The sequence below is a fragment of the Trachinotus anak genome, unplaced genomic scaffold (genome assembly GCF_046630095.1).
Source record: "Trachinotus anak isolate AG129_WGS33_773 ecotype Australia unplaced genomic scaffold, CSIRO_AGI_Tana_v1 ptg000032l, whole genome shotgun sequence".
NCBI classification, from domain to species: Eukaryota; Metazoa; Chordata; class Actinopteri; order Carangiformes; family Carangidae; genus Trachinotus; species Trachinotus anak.
Genome location: NW_027273883.1, coordinates 17,821,114 through 17,834,593, shown reverse-complemented (window position 1 = coordinate 17,834,593; position 13,480 = coordinate 17,821,114). Strand labels below are relative to the sequence as shown.

The following is a 13,480-nucleotide window of genomic DNA, read 5'->3' as shown; positions in this document are numbered from 1 at the left end:
CCAGGCTGAGAGCAGAGAGGTAAAACACAACAGGGCTGTGAGGGACTTAGGTGAGAGAGAGAGCAAAAGAGAGAGAGAGGAAGAAAGAGAGAGAGAAAGAGAAAAGAGAGTGAAAGTGCGTGTGTGTGTGTGTGTGAGTGTGTGAGAGAGAGAGAGAGAGAGAGAGAGAGAGAGAGAGAGAGAGAGAGAGAGGGTCATTCAAGGCCCATTACAGGGTGATTAAATGATGAAAGAGCTTGTCCGATTTCATTGGGAACCCCCCTCCTACTTCCTCACCCAACCTCACACACACACACACACACACACACGCACACACACCCAGGTGGGTTGGGTGCCTATTATACCCGTCAGGATAGATATCCATCTGATGGTGTAAAAGTGAAACTAGGCCATTTGTTCACACTCACACCTCTCTACCTTATTCCCCACTTTCCTCCACCCACCCACCCCCTCTCTACCTCCTTCCGTCCTTTTCTTTGCTCCCACTACTCTTTTCACTTCTTTCCTGACCCTTGACTTTCCCATTTTTTCTCCTGCAACTCAACTCCGCGACACCCACCCACACCACCCACTCCTCCCAGCAGAACTGCTCTACCGTTTGCTTCTCTCTCTCTCTCTCTCCCTACTTTCTTCTCTTTTGATCCTTTTTTCATCCAACACTTCAAACCTGTGGCATGTGACTGATGCTTTTATTTTGAATGATGTACAATGAGATTTAAGCTTTACTTTTCATATGCATTTAGATTATTGCACAAAGAATAAAAATTGGGTTCTTAGAGTGATCAGATGTACAGTCTTTAGGGAGGTAGAGATACATGTGAGGAAGACTGAGAGGGGATTCTCAAAACAATACTTAAACTGTGAGTCAGGCCTCTGTAACACAATGTGTGTACACCCTCAGGTGTATGTACTGCATGCGTCTGTGTGTCCCATGAGTGTAGACAGCATGCAAGATATAGGGATATATCCCCTGGGGGGAAAGACTCAGGAAGATATTGGTACATAGTGTTTTCATGTTCTTTTTTTCCAAGTCAAAGTGTGATTTAGGAGTACATGGCAAATACTTGATGTCCAAAAAAACTGGGGAAGCGAAAACATCAAAGCTCTCCTCTTGAGTACGGTCAACCGATACACACGACATACATGCCTGCATATGCACAAATGCACAAATGCATGAAGGAGTGTGCACTCGTACAACACACATGAACTGAGTGACACTTGTAACTTAAGTTTATAGCCTGCAGAGGGAGGTGCAAAGGAGGAGGAGAGGAGGGGAGGAGAGGAAAGTGGAAGGGAGGAAAAATTATTACCATCCCCTGCCCTCCCTGCTAATAAAAAGCATAACTTCAAACATGTTTCTGATGATGGTTAAAGCAGGAGGAAATTGATTTATTTGAAGATGTTTTAAAGTGAATTTTTCACAGGTTGAGAGAGGGTCTTTGAAGCCATGCGGGTGTGTGTGTGTGTGTGTGTGTGAACAGCTGTGTGTGTGTGTGTGTGTGTGCCTGTGTGTGTGTAGGATGGAATGTTCATGTCTTTAGGGCTGACCTTAATGTTGGTACAGTAAAAAAAAGCAGAACGTTCTGCCGCTATCAGCCGCCAAATGCTCTCATGACCACCGCAGGGTGTTTGTGTGTGTGTATTTGTACGTGTGATATTACTGCTAACCTACTTTAGTCAATGCAAGCTTAAGCTTCTGACACCTGCTGTGAGTACTTCTGTGACATGCAAAGCAAAGCTTCTGATCTGATTTACTAAGTGTGAAAATGAGGAAGCGTTGGATTAGCTTCACATGCGCAAAAATATTCATCAAATGCAGATTAATTTACAGCTTTTTCACTCTATGTTTTCGATGGCGGATGGAGTGTGCACGCCAACTCAACTATTTTAGGATTCATCTAATGCATGTGTGTCAACAAACATTCCAGTGCAACTTTAATGAAACATCAACAAAATGTGATCACCAAATGAAGGTTAATAAATGATAGAAATAGTTATTTTTATGACTTAAGTTCAACAAACCTTGCTATAACACCATTAAATCAGTGTGTTTCTTTTATTCAAATGAAATATTACAAAATATAATATAATTTTAGGTGACTTAGGTGATGCATTAGTGCAATGTAGCACTGTCATTTAAATAAAATTAAGCTGTGTCCAATATGGAGAAAATATTCTAGTACACTTTGAAATTTGCTATTGTTAAAAATTGTGGTTGTTTCGAATGTGCTGGGGAAAAAGGACACTCATTCCAACTTGTGCATAAGTCATACTTTTAAGTATTTTGATAAACATTTTTACCTGTTCGTAGAACTTGTTGTGAGCCACGTAGTATTGGGCATCAAATGACTCTTCTGTCACCAACACATGTTGCCTCTCCCCTACCTGCACAGAGAATGACAGAGATAGAGAAAAAAACATGAAACTTTATGATACATATATAAGCACTGGCTATGTATGAGTGCTGTGTACCACCTTTAGTTTTAATTCAACACAAGCTGCCTTGGTAATGCACTATTCTTCTATTCATCAAGATCCCAATTCAATCAAAGTTTTGCTCTTTCATGTTATTTCATGTTTTCTGTGCAGTGCAGTTCACCATTTAATTACAATCTCAAGGTCCTGGGCCACTTCAGTTTTAGTGCTTTGGCTTAGAGGATAGTGAACACTATTCAACTAAGGTCCTTACAAAAAAAAAGGAAACTGAATGAAAAGAAGAAAAAAAAAAAACTACAAGGCTACACGAGATACAATTCAAATGCTTACAGAAAACAGTCTATTCAGGACATCAGAAAATCAAATACTACAAGGCCTCTCTAGCAAGAAATTTAGTGCAGGGCATAATGACAAAGTACAATTTTTGTTGAAGAATGTTATTGACTCAAAGAAGCAAAAAGAAGAGAAAAGGAGAACTTTGTTGAAAGTAGTGCAAGCATGAATAAAACCACCTTAGGACTGATTTAGCCAGAAAGGGAGATATCTTTTCTCACTTATTCCCCCATGGACAAGTGTCTTGACTCTTCAGTTTGGACAAATATTTGACTGTGCTTCATGGTTGGGTCCTCACTCTTTTCATTGTACATTTTTGTGAATGGGGGAAGCCAATACCTTGCTGTTAGTTTGGCCTAATACATCTCCTGAAGTGTCCTGTATGATGCACAGTTCATCTTGAGCAAATTAACACCAAGCTGCAACCTCCGACGCTTAAAAAATGAAGACAACATGGAAGTGTGAAAAATTGCACTTCTTCAAATGGCCGCTTGAGGCTGGCTCCAAAAGTGAGTCAATCCCCATAGACTCCCATCTTAAAAGGTCCAACTTTACAGCAGAAATAAACATGTTTACAGCCTGGTACAAAAATGCTTTTGGTCTCTATAGATAATTTTCCTCGTTCATGACAACGCCCCACCTCTTTTTTGGATTAGCCGGGGGTTCGGCGGAGTCAAGCACTGGCAAGATAGCGACGAGTGAGCTTCAAAATCGCTCCTCAGAAACCTATGGGTGACGTCAAGAGGGCTACGTCCATCTTTATTGACAGTCTATGATTTACACCTGTAATAGTGTGTTTTTAGTCATTAGTGCACAAATATGATCACTCAGGAACCACATTAATGTCAGCTGAAAACAGTCCCTAGATGAGACGCTTTACATTCATTTTGCCATTAAAAAACATGCAAATCTTCTTCTATTGTAAGAAGCCACCAGAGTGCTGCAAATCATAAACCACCTGACTTTTAAATATCAGCAACATACAGTCAAATGTTGAGAACAGAATGTCCTGTAGTCTCAATGGGCAGTATTTGCATTTTAACTCTGTCAGTGATGGGCCTGTACTGTAAAACTGTGCTGACTGATCATTTCCTTGGCAATATGTCAGAGCCTTAGAAGTCATGGCTCTGACACATTGCTCAGGGTGTTTCCATTTTTGCAGACGCCCATCTTCTGTGCTCTTTTCATCCCTCCTTCCTGCCCTTATCCTTTCGCCTACATCCCTCTCTCCTATCTCTGGGCTCTTTGTTGTTCACACCTCTCTTCCTTCCACTATAATTCCCTCTCATCCTTTGCTTTTCTTTTTTACTGATTTTACTGTGCATGTGTGTTCCAACACCTGCACAGGCATGCTGACAGACTTAAAAAGAGACCAAATAAATCACTGCTTCCTGCAAACAGAGCAATTTTCGGAAAAAGAGGCTGGAAAAAATATCCTTTGAACATTATTACTGGATGGTGAACATTTGATTTGGGCCTTTTGTTTGCTCCTTTGAATTGAAGACAGATGTCTCTGCTGTGAGCCTAAAATCCTGAGCAAATGAAGAAAGACTATTCACAGTGTTGCACATATATTTAGGGGAAAAGGTGTTGCTGTTTGTCTTTTAAATGCACTTACAATACAGAGAACTCATCTGTTAATGTTTGTAAATCTGTTAATCATCAACTACTGACTAATGACCATAATTTGTTTTGCCTATGTACTATTTTCTAAGTTTTTTCACTTTTCCAAACAGATGTATCACTTTGGAGAAAATATTTCTTTACATATTCAGTCCTACAGCAAAGGCGTAGAGCAGTACCTCTTTAAAAACATGGGAACAAGATGCTCTGTGTCAAACAACAGTCCACCTTACCAAAGCCTCTTGGTGGTGTTCATTTGGTTTTCAGCCTTGCACTGTGTCCCAGAGGAGAGACGCAGGGACAGAACTGGAAGCTAGATGTATATGATGTGAATTTGTATGGATCTGCCAGCCTTGATAATAACTAATCCATACCTTAACAAGTAACGAGAGCAATAATCTGGGATTAAGGTATATCCCAATGTTGATGGAACTGTGAATAAGAGGATGATCATACATGAACATACCCTAGCATAGATAATGATAAATATGAGAATGGAGTGACTTTAGTAAATCAATAGTTGGAAGAGCTGCACACTTCTGTGCACCAAACCACAAGGTCTGTGTGTCTGTGTGAGGGTGTGTTATTGTAATATATGTGTTGGTTTCTGCTTGTGTGGCTGCTTGTCTTTCCTAAGAGTCTGCGTTTAGATTTGTATTTACTCCATCTATTGAAAAACAGCACAGAATACCAAATAATGCGTGCAGGCGCGTGTGTGCGTCTTTGCACAGTAAGACGTGGATTTACTTCGCCATCCAGAGAATAACATCCCATGATGCACAGTAGATCCACTACAGATCTGTGGGATCATGAGTTTAATTGATAATTAATCTGCATCATAACAAGGATAATGAGAGAACTGTGGCTTTGAATTGTAATCAACATTTTCATCTACGTCAAAAATAAAAGGAGCAATTCACCTGAACATCATCCAAAATATCTTGCTGCATCAGTGGCCTTTTATTTTGTACCATGCAGCTGAATTATGTTTCTAACCAGACTGAAAGGAAAGGAAAGCCAGACTGTTGCATAAGGTGATATTAGTCAATATTAAAAAAGGCTGATTATACACCTGTTGTGCTGCAAATTTGACCATACTGAACAAGCAATAGTAAAGACAGTATATAATTTATACTAAAATCACATTTACTTTGAATGTGATATAGCGCAACTGAGGTCATAATACATGGGAAGCCAAATATGTCTGCGATGAGGACATGCTAGATTATTTTAGTTTTTTCTGAAAATGGACTGCATTAACCCTCACTCCTTTTATGCTCACACTAAATTATCAGTTAAGGATGGAAAATTTTACAATTCTTTAATACAATATACTATAAAGATTTTGATGATGATGTAACAACCATTTTAGTACAGTGTAAACACCAATCAAAGCAGCAATAATGGCCGAATAACAGCCATCAGCCAGACTACACACCTGGGAGCAGCCATTAGAAGAAGAATTTGGCCATAAAGGGGTTTAAATGGTGAGCACCAGTACTCAGATAGGCTGTGACATTCAAACCATGATGACTGGTAATATTTGGCCCGAAGTGAACCAAGAAAACATTCCTCACACCATCACACCACCACCACCAGTCTGTACTGTTGACAAAAGAAGGTTGGGTCCATGGATTCATGCTGTTAATACTAAGTTCTGACCCAATCCGTCTGCGTGCCTCAGCAGAAATCCAGATTCATCAGAGCAGACTATGTTTTTGTTTTGGGCCTGTGCCGACTGCAGCCTCAGATTTCTGTTCTTGGCCGACAGGAGTGGAACACGACGTGATCCTCTGCTGTTGCAGCCGATCCTCCTCAAGGTTTGACATGTTGTGCATGCTGCTCACCGCAGTTGTAAAGAGTGGTTATCTGAGTTACTGTAGCCTTTCTTGTCATTCTCCTATGACCTTTCTCATAACCAAGGTGTTTCACATCATCAGATCACATTTCTTCCCATCCTGATGTTTGATGTGCACATTAACTGCAGTTCCTGACCTGTGTCTGCAGGATTTTATGCCTTACACTTCTACCATATGACTGACTGATTGGATAACTGCATGAATAAACATGTGTACAGGTTTTGCTAACAAAATACTTTGTGAGTTAAAACTTGGCTTATCCAATCAACCAGGGTCAGTCAAAGCACTTGAGGGTGTGTATTCACATACTGTAACAAGTTGAACTGTCTCCATCATGAGTCCAAAAGAAGGTTTAAAATCATAGTATCCTGCATTCGATGCTGCAGTGGAGTCCTCTGTTTTTTTGGCTATCTATATCAAAGTACTTTTATTAGTGTAGAATAAATTCTATACATGGTGCTGTGCTGAGAGACCCCCCTGTCAAGGCTTATGTAACACAGAGCTGAAATCCACTTACCCACTCATTGTACATTTATGCATCACTCTCTCTTACTCTTTAAGACCCACTTGCCTTATTTTCTCCATTTATCATTATTGTTCTCTAATTGTTACCTGCTCCTATCATTCCTGTACACACTCTTGCTCTCTTTACACACACACACACACACACACAGACGGAGGGAAGAATATGATATGCCTTGTTCCTCACAAACATTGCCAAAATATCACAAACATGCAATCACCAGCACACACACACACACACACACACACACACACACACACACACACACACACACACACACAGATCAACTGTTACACACAAACATGCACACACGCAGCCCTCTGTAGCACCATGTAGAAAGATATTTTGTTTTGTTGCCTGCTAAATAATCGTTGTGGGGAGTGATTTAACAGGGCTGAAGAGAGATGCTCTGATCTTTTGGAGGTTCTCTTTGAATAAGCCTCTTGAAAGAGGAAGAAAAAACACCCCTGCTGGTTTGGGTATTTTGTTTTACCCTCAAAGTCAAACTCAAAGTGAAAGAGACTCAAACTTTTCAGTGTTTGCCACAAATACTGAGGGGATTACTGATGGCGTTGGTTAAATGTTTGGGGGGAGACAAATGTAAAATCAGCATAGATCAAAGTTATCCAAACTGTTTGGAACAAGGCCAAAGCATAAATAATTTACACAGAATAATACACTAACAACATGAGAAAGAAGACTGAATGAAGAAGCTATATAGGATGACAGGAGGGATAGACAGAAGCAAGGAAGGTTAGAGAAAACTGAAAAAGATATTTATGCAAAAATAGTACACCATAAGCTCTTTAAATGCCAGAACTATCTCTGTGTGGTTTTCAAATCTTTGTCCTCTACAAACCCTCTACAAAGCAGTCGAGGCCAATCAATTCATGTTCACACACATACACACCCAATTGTACCACCTGTAGCAGCTGGAGGTACTTTTCTCAGTCGATAAACTGACTCCTTATCTGTCTGTTCATGCACTGCTCTCACCTGTATTCTACAGTATGTTCAAATATCTTTCTTCCCAGTACTTTCAGCCTTTCAGAAGTGTTATGATATCAGGTTTAGGTTTAGGCCAGAAGACTGACTCATTATTTATCTGGCTGCACTAAAGAAAGGAAAGCTGTGTTATCCATATCCGCTGAATTTACAGTCTGATACAACTGGCTCCAACAATCTGTGGTGCCAAATTAGTTGTGATGTTTAAATTATCGGTGACTGCTTGAAAGTTCAGAAGAACTATGATTAGGAACAATTTATGAGGTCTGGTTAATCTTAAGTATATGAAATGTTGATTACAAAGGATAAATTTAAATAGTACAAAGCAGAGGAAATACTGCAATTAATGGCTTTAAGCTTTGGAGAATGGACTTTGCTTTAAGAATCAATGTTTCTAACTCATGCCTGAAAGTAAACTGTGGAAAAAAGGAAGTTTGCAAGTCCTTCAGCTTTGACCAGACCTATACACAAACACTCCTGCCAGTAAGACAAGGGGACTGTGGAGTAATGAAGTGCTCTTTAAAGGACACATGACACCTATATTCAAACACCTCAGATACTGTGTTTGTGAATTTATATTTAATACAGAGTGAGAGAAAATATTAAAACCAGATGTTTATTATGTTAAACCACTTAGAATCCACTTGCCTACCTGAGACTAAATACAAGTGCATGTATTTATGCACATATGTACCTAGATACTGTATCTGCAAATGTGAACATACATTAGAATGTGAGGAAAAAAAACCCTGTATGTTAACACATATATCAATCCTTTCACCACAAACCAAAACTAAGCTTCTTGTATTTGTAAGAGCACGCTGACATTACGAAATCTCTTCACCAAGTCTCTAACAGAGCAATGTACCATGTAAGTCTACAGTGCTTTCCAAATACTTTTACTCTGCATAAGTCACTTAAAGTCACAAAAATAAATGCTTGACCTTTCTGGGGGGCCTTCAATAAGAATTTACATTATCTACACTGGTCTATTTCTCAAGGCTTTTAATATTGTGATGAATACTGACTTGGAATATCCTAGGTGTTGTACTGTCATACTTCACCTGCCACTTGGGACCTGAAGAATTTAACGGCAGCCGAGGTGATTCTTTTACACAGAAGGAAAAGAGAGATCGATATTTTGCGTCCCCTACCACAACTTTTATATGTCATTATTCTTTCACTAGTTTTGAGTAAATATAATTGATTGCAAAGCACCTGCCATGCAGCCAACTTCAAGGAAAAACATCAAGAGAAGCAGTGGATTGTAGCAGAATTCAGTTGCTATGAAAATAAATTTGTGTGGGAGATTTAGGAACAGAGAGGAGATGCATAATGATGGAGGGAGAGAAGAACACAAATGAGTTGCAATATTTGCCCTCGCCTTAATTCAGCCTCTGTCCTGGTGTGAGAGAGAGAAAGAGGGAGCCAAGAGGAAGGAAAAATTTTAGGCAAGGCAGCCAAAATTCTGACTTTATTTGCATGATAAAGACACTCATACACACACAGAGACAGAGACAGAGCAACATGAAAACAGAGACGAAGCTACAGACAAAGACCCTGACACACCACTATACCGGGCATCTCTTCAGGCTAGTTTAATAACAATTACCCTGATATACCTTTGTGAATAAACACTTGGCTGAAGCCTTTCCTAGCTGTATGTGTGTGTGCCTTGAGGTTTTAAACCATACCTCTAATGTGTTCTTGGCTCTTGTAGCCATCCCTGCCCTCTCTCTCTCTGAACAGGGCTTGTGAAGTGTGAGAGGTTTTTGCCAAAACAGAACACACTGCACCTGCATCAAATCTACAACCCCCCCCTCCAGGCCCTCTGTAGACTATGCCTTTCTCCCACTCTCTCTCTCCCTCTACATCCCCCACCCCCCTTTCTCTCTCCCTCTCTCTCTCTCTCTCACACACACACACACACACACACACACACACACACACACACACACACACACACACACACACACACACACACACACACACACACACACACAGCAGGAGGAAGAAGTTATACATGATACTGATTTAGCAAGGAGAGACAAGCGAGCAAGTACACAAGAGACCGAAAGTATATAAAGTGAGAAACAGGAAAAAAAAAAAAAAAAAAGAATCTGTCTGCCTGCAAACAACTTTTAGTGTTAACAATGCAAGCACTTTGACATGTGAGGGGATGTTACTACAAAACAGGCTTTCAAAGAAGGGTTCTCTTATTATCATCAAACCAAACAAAGCATTGTGCTTGGTTTTCATGAATACTGAGGTCACATAACTTACTTGGGTCAGACAAGGACTTTCAAGAAGTTTCATTGAGAGGGGGACAAAGAATGGGAAATATGGTTAGTGTAGAGGCAGTGCAACAGCAACGGCCGGCTATAGACATCTCAACTTTTGTTTGCACAGGCTTTGTTCAGTATTAGTGCAGGTTTGATTTTCAGCTCCAGCTCTGATAACTAATTCTAAAACATTCTCACGGTGCTTCTAATTCTAAAACCTCAGAGGGAAATTTCATCCAATACAACAACAAAACGCGTTTACTTTTCTCACCTTATCCATATATTTTTTCAGTGTGGTTAATAAGTTATTTTTCTGTAAGACCATCCAGTACATTTGATTTTTTGGCTGTTTTGACTGAAATATTTAAACATACAATAATGAAATGACTCCACTGTAATCCACAGACCTAGTAGTGAACAAGCACACAGAATCCTATATTCAATGGATAGATCACACTGCAGCTCATAGTTAATCATGTCAAAACATATAAGATTGTTGATACATTTCATCTGCTCAGTTTAACAAAAGAATATAAAGATAAAGAGAGAAGAGAAAGAACAATTAGAGTGAAACAGAAAAGTGGTAGCACTGAATGATGAGTTGTTTGAAACATGGGCCTGAAGATCATAAAGCTATGTGACAAAGTACTCTGTCGCTCCTCGACAATACACTGTGGTGTTTCATCTGTGTACACAAAACATACAGTGCTGGTACAACTACACAGGAAACATGCAAAAATAACACACATACACAGTTGATTGCCTCAATTTTAACAACAGAAAAAAAACAGTCAAGTCTGCCATCAGTGTGACAGATCCAGTTTGTCAGAAGAGACAGATAGATGTCTTTCTCACAAGTGTATACAGACACACACACACACACACACACACACACACACACGCGCGCACACACGCACACACACACACAACCACACAGGCCTGTGACAGTAGCCCATAGGCTGTTTTGTGTCTCAGATGCTGGAATGAGTCACATCAAAACAGAGACATGGCAGAAAACACACAATGAAAGCCTCAGAAACATCAGTTACTAAAACGCATGATATCACAAACACACACACACACACACGGACACACAACCCCACAAACACCAAGAACACATAAACTTAGTCATAGACAAAAATATGTCTTAAAGCAAAGATTAGAAAGTGTCACAGAGGAAGTTTTTGGACAGAATAAAATTGAAGAGTTCAACGGAATAAAGTATGTAGGTGGAAACTGAATAGAAGATTGGGTGGGATTAGTTAGTCACATCTAATTTTGTCAGTTTATCTCTTCCTCCAATATGTGAAGTTCTCTGACATGAATTGCTTTAATAAATAAAAACATCACTGGGTTAGGATTTGACCGTCGATACATAAACCCTGAGATATCATTCAATATCATTCCACAGATACATTTTAGACCAAAAAAAAGAAGAAAAAAAAAAGAAAGAAATGAATCAAATAATAACAAAAAAAAAATGCTGTCACCTTTCATTACAGGAAATACTGCAGAGTGCACCTCCTGACAGACCATGTAACACATGCCCTCTGGCCTAAACCAATTCTTCTTCCAAAGCCAGGTTTCATACTATTGAGCACTGATCATGTATTTCTCTCCTCTGCTAGAATGGGCACAATCGTCATCATCACATCTCACAAAGACAGTGATTGGAAATCGTAAAAATATTCCATACTCCTTTATTTATTCAACCATAGTGGGGCGTGTGCGTGTGTATGTCTAAGGTGGATGTGGGGGGACCAAGCCTTTGGTATTACAGCGTCTGTGTGTCTGAAACTGTGTGTGTATGCAACTGCAGCATCAATCAGAGCTCAGCTGTGATTGTCAGGCTCATTGTCTGTTATGTCCCTGTGGACCTGGAGGCCTTGGTGTATGTAATTCATGTATGTGTGTGTGTGTGTGTGTGTGTGTGTGTGTGTGTGTGTGTGTAAGAGAGAGAAGGAGAGGGACAGAGAGAGGAAGGGATTGTAAGAAGAAGTGTATGTGTAATGCACACATCTATACATCCACATTAATCTATAACTGCAGCTGAAACTAATGCCTTGGCACTAGCAGTATGATTATGATTATCACTGGAGGCCACACCTGAAGACAACAAATCATACATGCATAGGCAGGCTATCTAGCGAACGTGTCTGATTGCTGTTCAAGGCTAGCCCTCCAGTCGTCCTATTAGAATGAAAGAAATGTATGTATGTGTTTTGATAAGGGAGAAAAAAAGCGGGAGCTACAAGGCCATCCTGGTGGCTCTGTGGGATGAGGCGAGGATCATGTACTCCTAATGCCTGACTGGGTTAAAAGCCGGCTCATGACCTTTGATGCATGTCTCCTTGCTTCTTTTTTCTTGACTTTTGGCAATTGTAGAAATCCAAATAAAAATGTCATAAAGATGAAGGGAAATATGGTTGGAAAACTGATAAGACCCAGATAATTATGTGTGCTGCTGAGAGGAGAAGTGAAAAAAAAAAACAGCTGTCTGTTGATTTGACAGACGACAACTGCCTTCCCAAGTGAGGGAGGTGGTAGATTTTCAAACAAATGCAAAGAAAGATGTAGGTGTAAATATACAGGTGCCCTCATTCAAATGCAAAAGAAAATTTGCACTACACTCCACATGTATTTGGTGTTGAACTGTGCCTCTATAATGCAGTCTCCAATGCCAGCAGTCAGTGGGAAAACATGCAGTAGTGTGCTATTCAGACAGCGTGGGGGGAACAGTAAGAGTGTGGAAGCAAACAACACATCCATTCACAGCACTAAACTTAACCAAACTGTAACCTTAAAATGACACTACTTAATACTATGCTATTGCCATGCAATGACAGTGTTATAAAAGTTTTATTCTAAATATTGTCAACAAACTTGAAAATATCAAGGTTTTGCAAACCATCCATGATCGACAAATAAATCCTACCATCTTGGTTATTGTGTTAAGTTTTTGTTGAAACAGGTGTTTATCCATCTTTATGGCCATTCTAGAGGCTGTAGTTTGTTGCTCTGCTGAACTGCATTGTGTTGTACCGAGAGCTGGTTCTGATATCTTGTCCACCCCATTTGTTACTTTCAGCTGTCATCCTCCTGCAAACCTGACAAATATTATTCAAAAATACACTAGATGGTTTGCATCTGGACTTTGCGTTTTCATCTTTCACATCACTGCAGTATTCTTCTCAACTGAACAAGAAATACAAAGAAGTTCAGTCTATGTCAACCAATGTCAAGGAAACGCTTAATAACCATCATTGTATACTGCATACTAGGTTTTGTGTACAATTGCGATGTACTCCTCCCTTTTCTCTCTTGTGTGCACAGAAAACTGACAGGGGGTTGAAATGTTCTCTGCTGGATTGTTCACCCTTGGACACTCAACATTTTGGTTCTCTTCATGGTCTAAAGAT

The 13,480-nt window shown here is 39.9% G+C and overlaps 1 protein-coding gene across 2 annotated transcripts in view; it reads right to left on the bottom strand.

Moving 5' to 3' along the window:
• The window catches only part of cdkal1 (CDK5 regulatory subunit associated protein 1-like 1), a 224,692-nt gene that overhangs the window by 17,356 nt on the left and 193,856 nt on the right, over window positions 1-13,480 (bottom strand). For both annotated transcript variants that reach the window (XM_071468175.1, XM_071468177.1), the window contains exon 13: window positions 2,302-2,385. In XM_071468175.1, coding sequence (XP_071324276.1) covers window positions 2,302-2,385 — 84 coding nt within the window. The remainder of the gene's footprint in view (window positions 1-2,301; window positions 2,386-13,480) is intronic.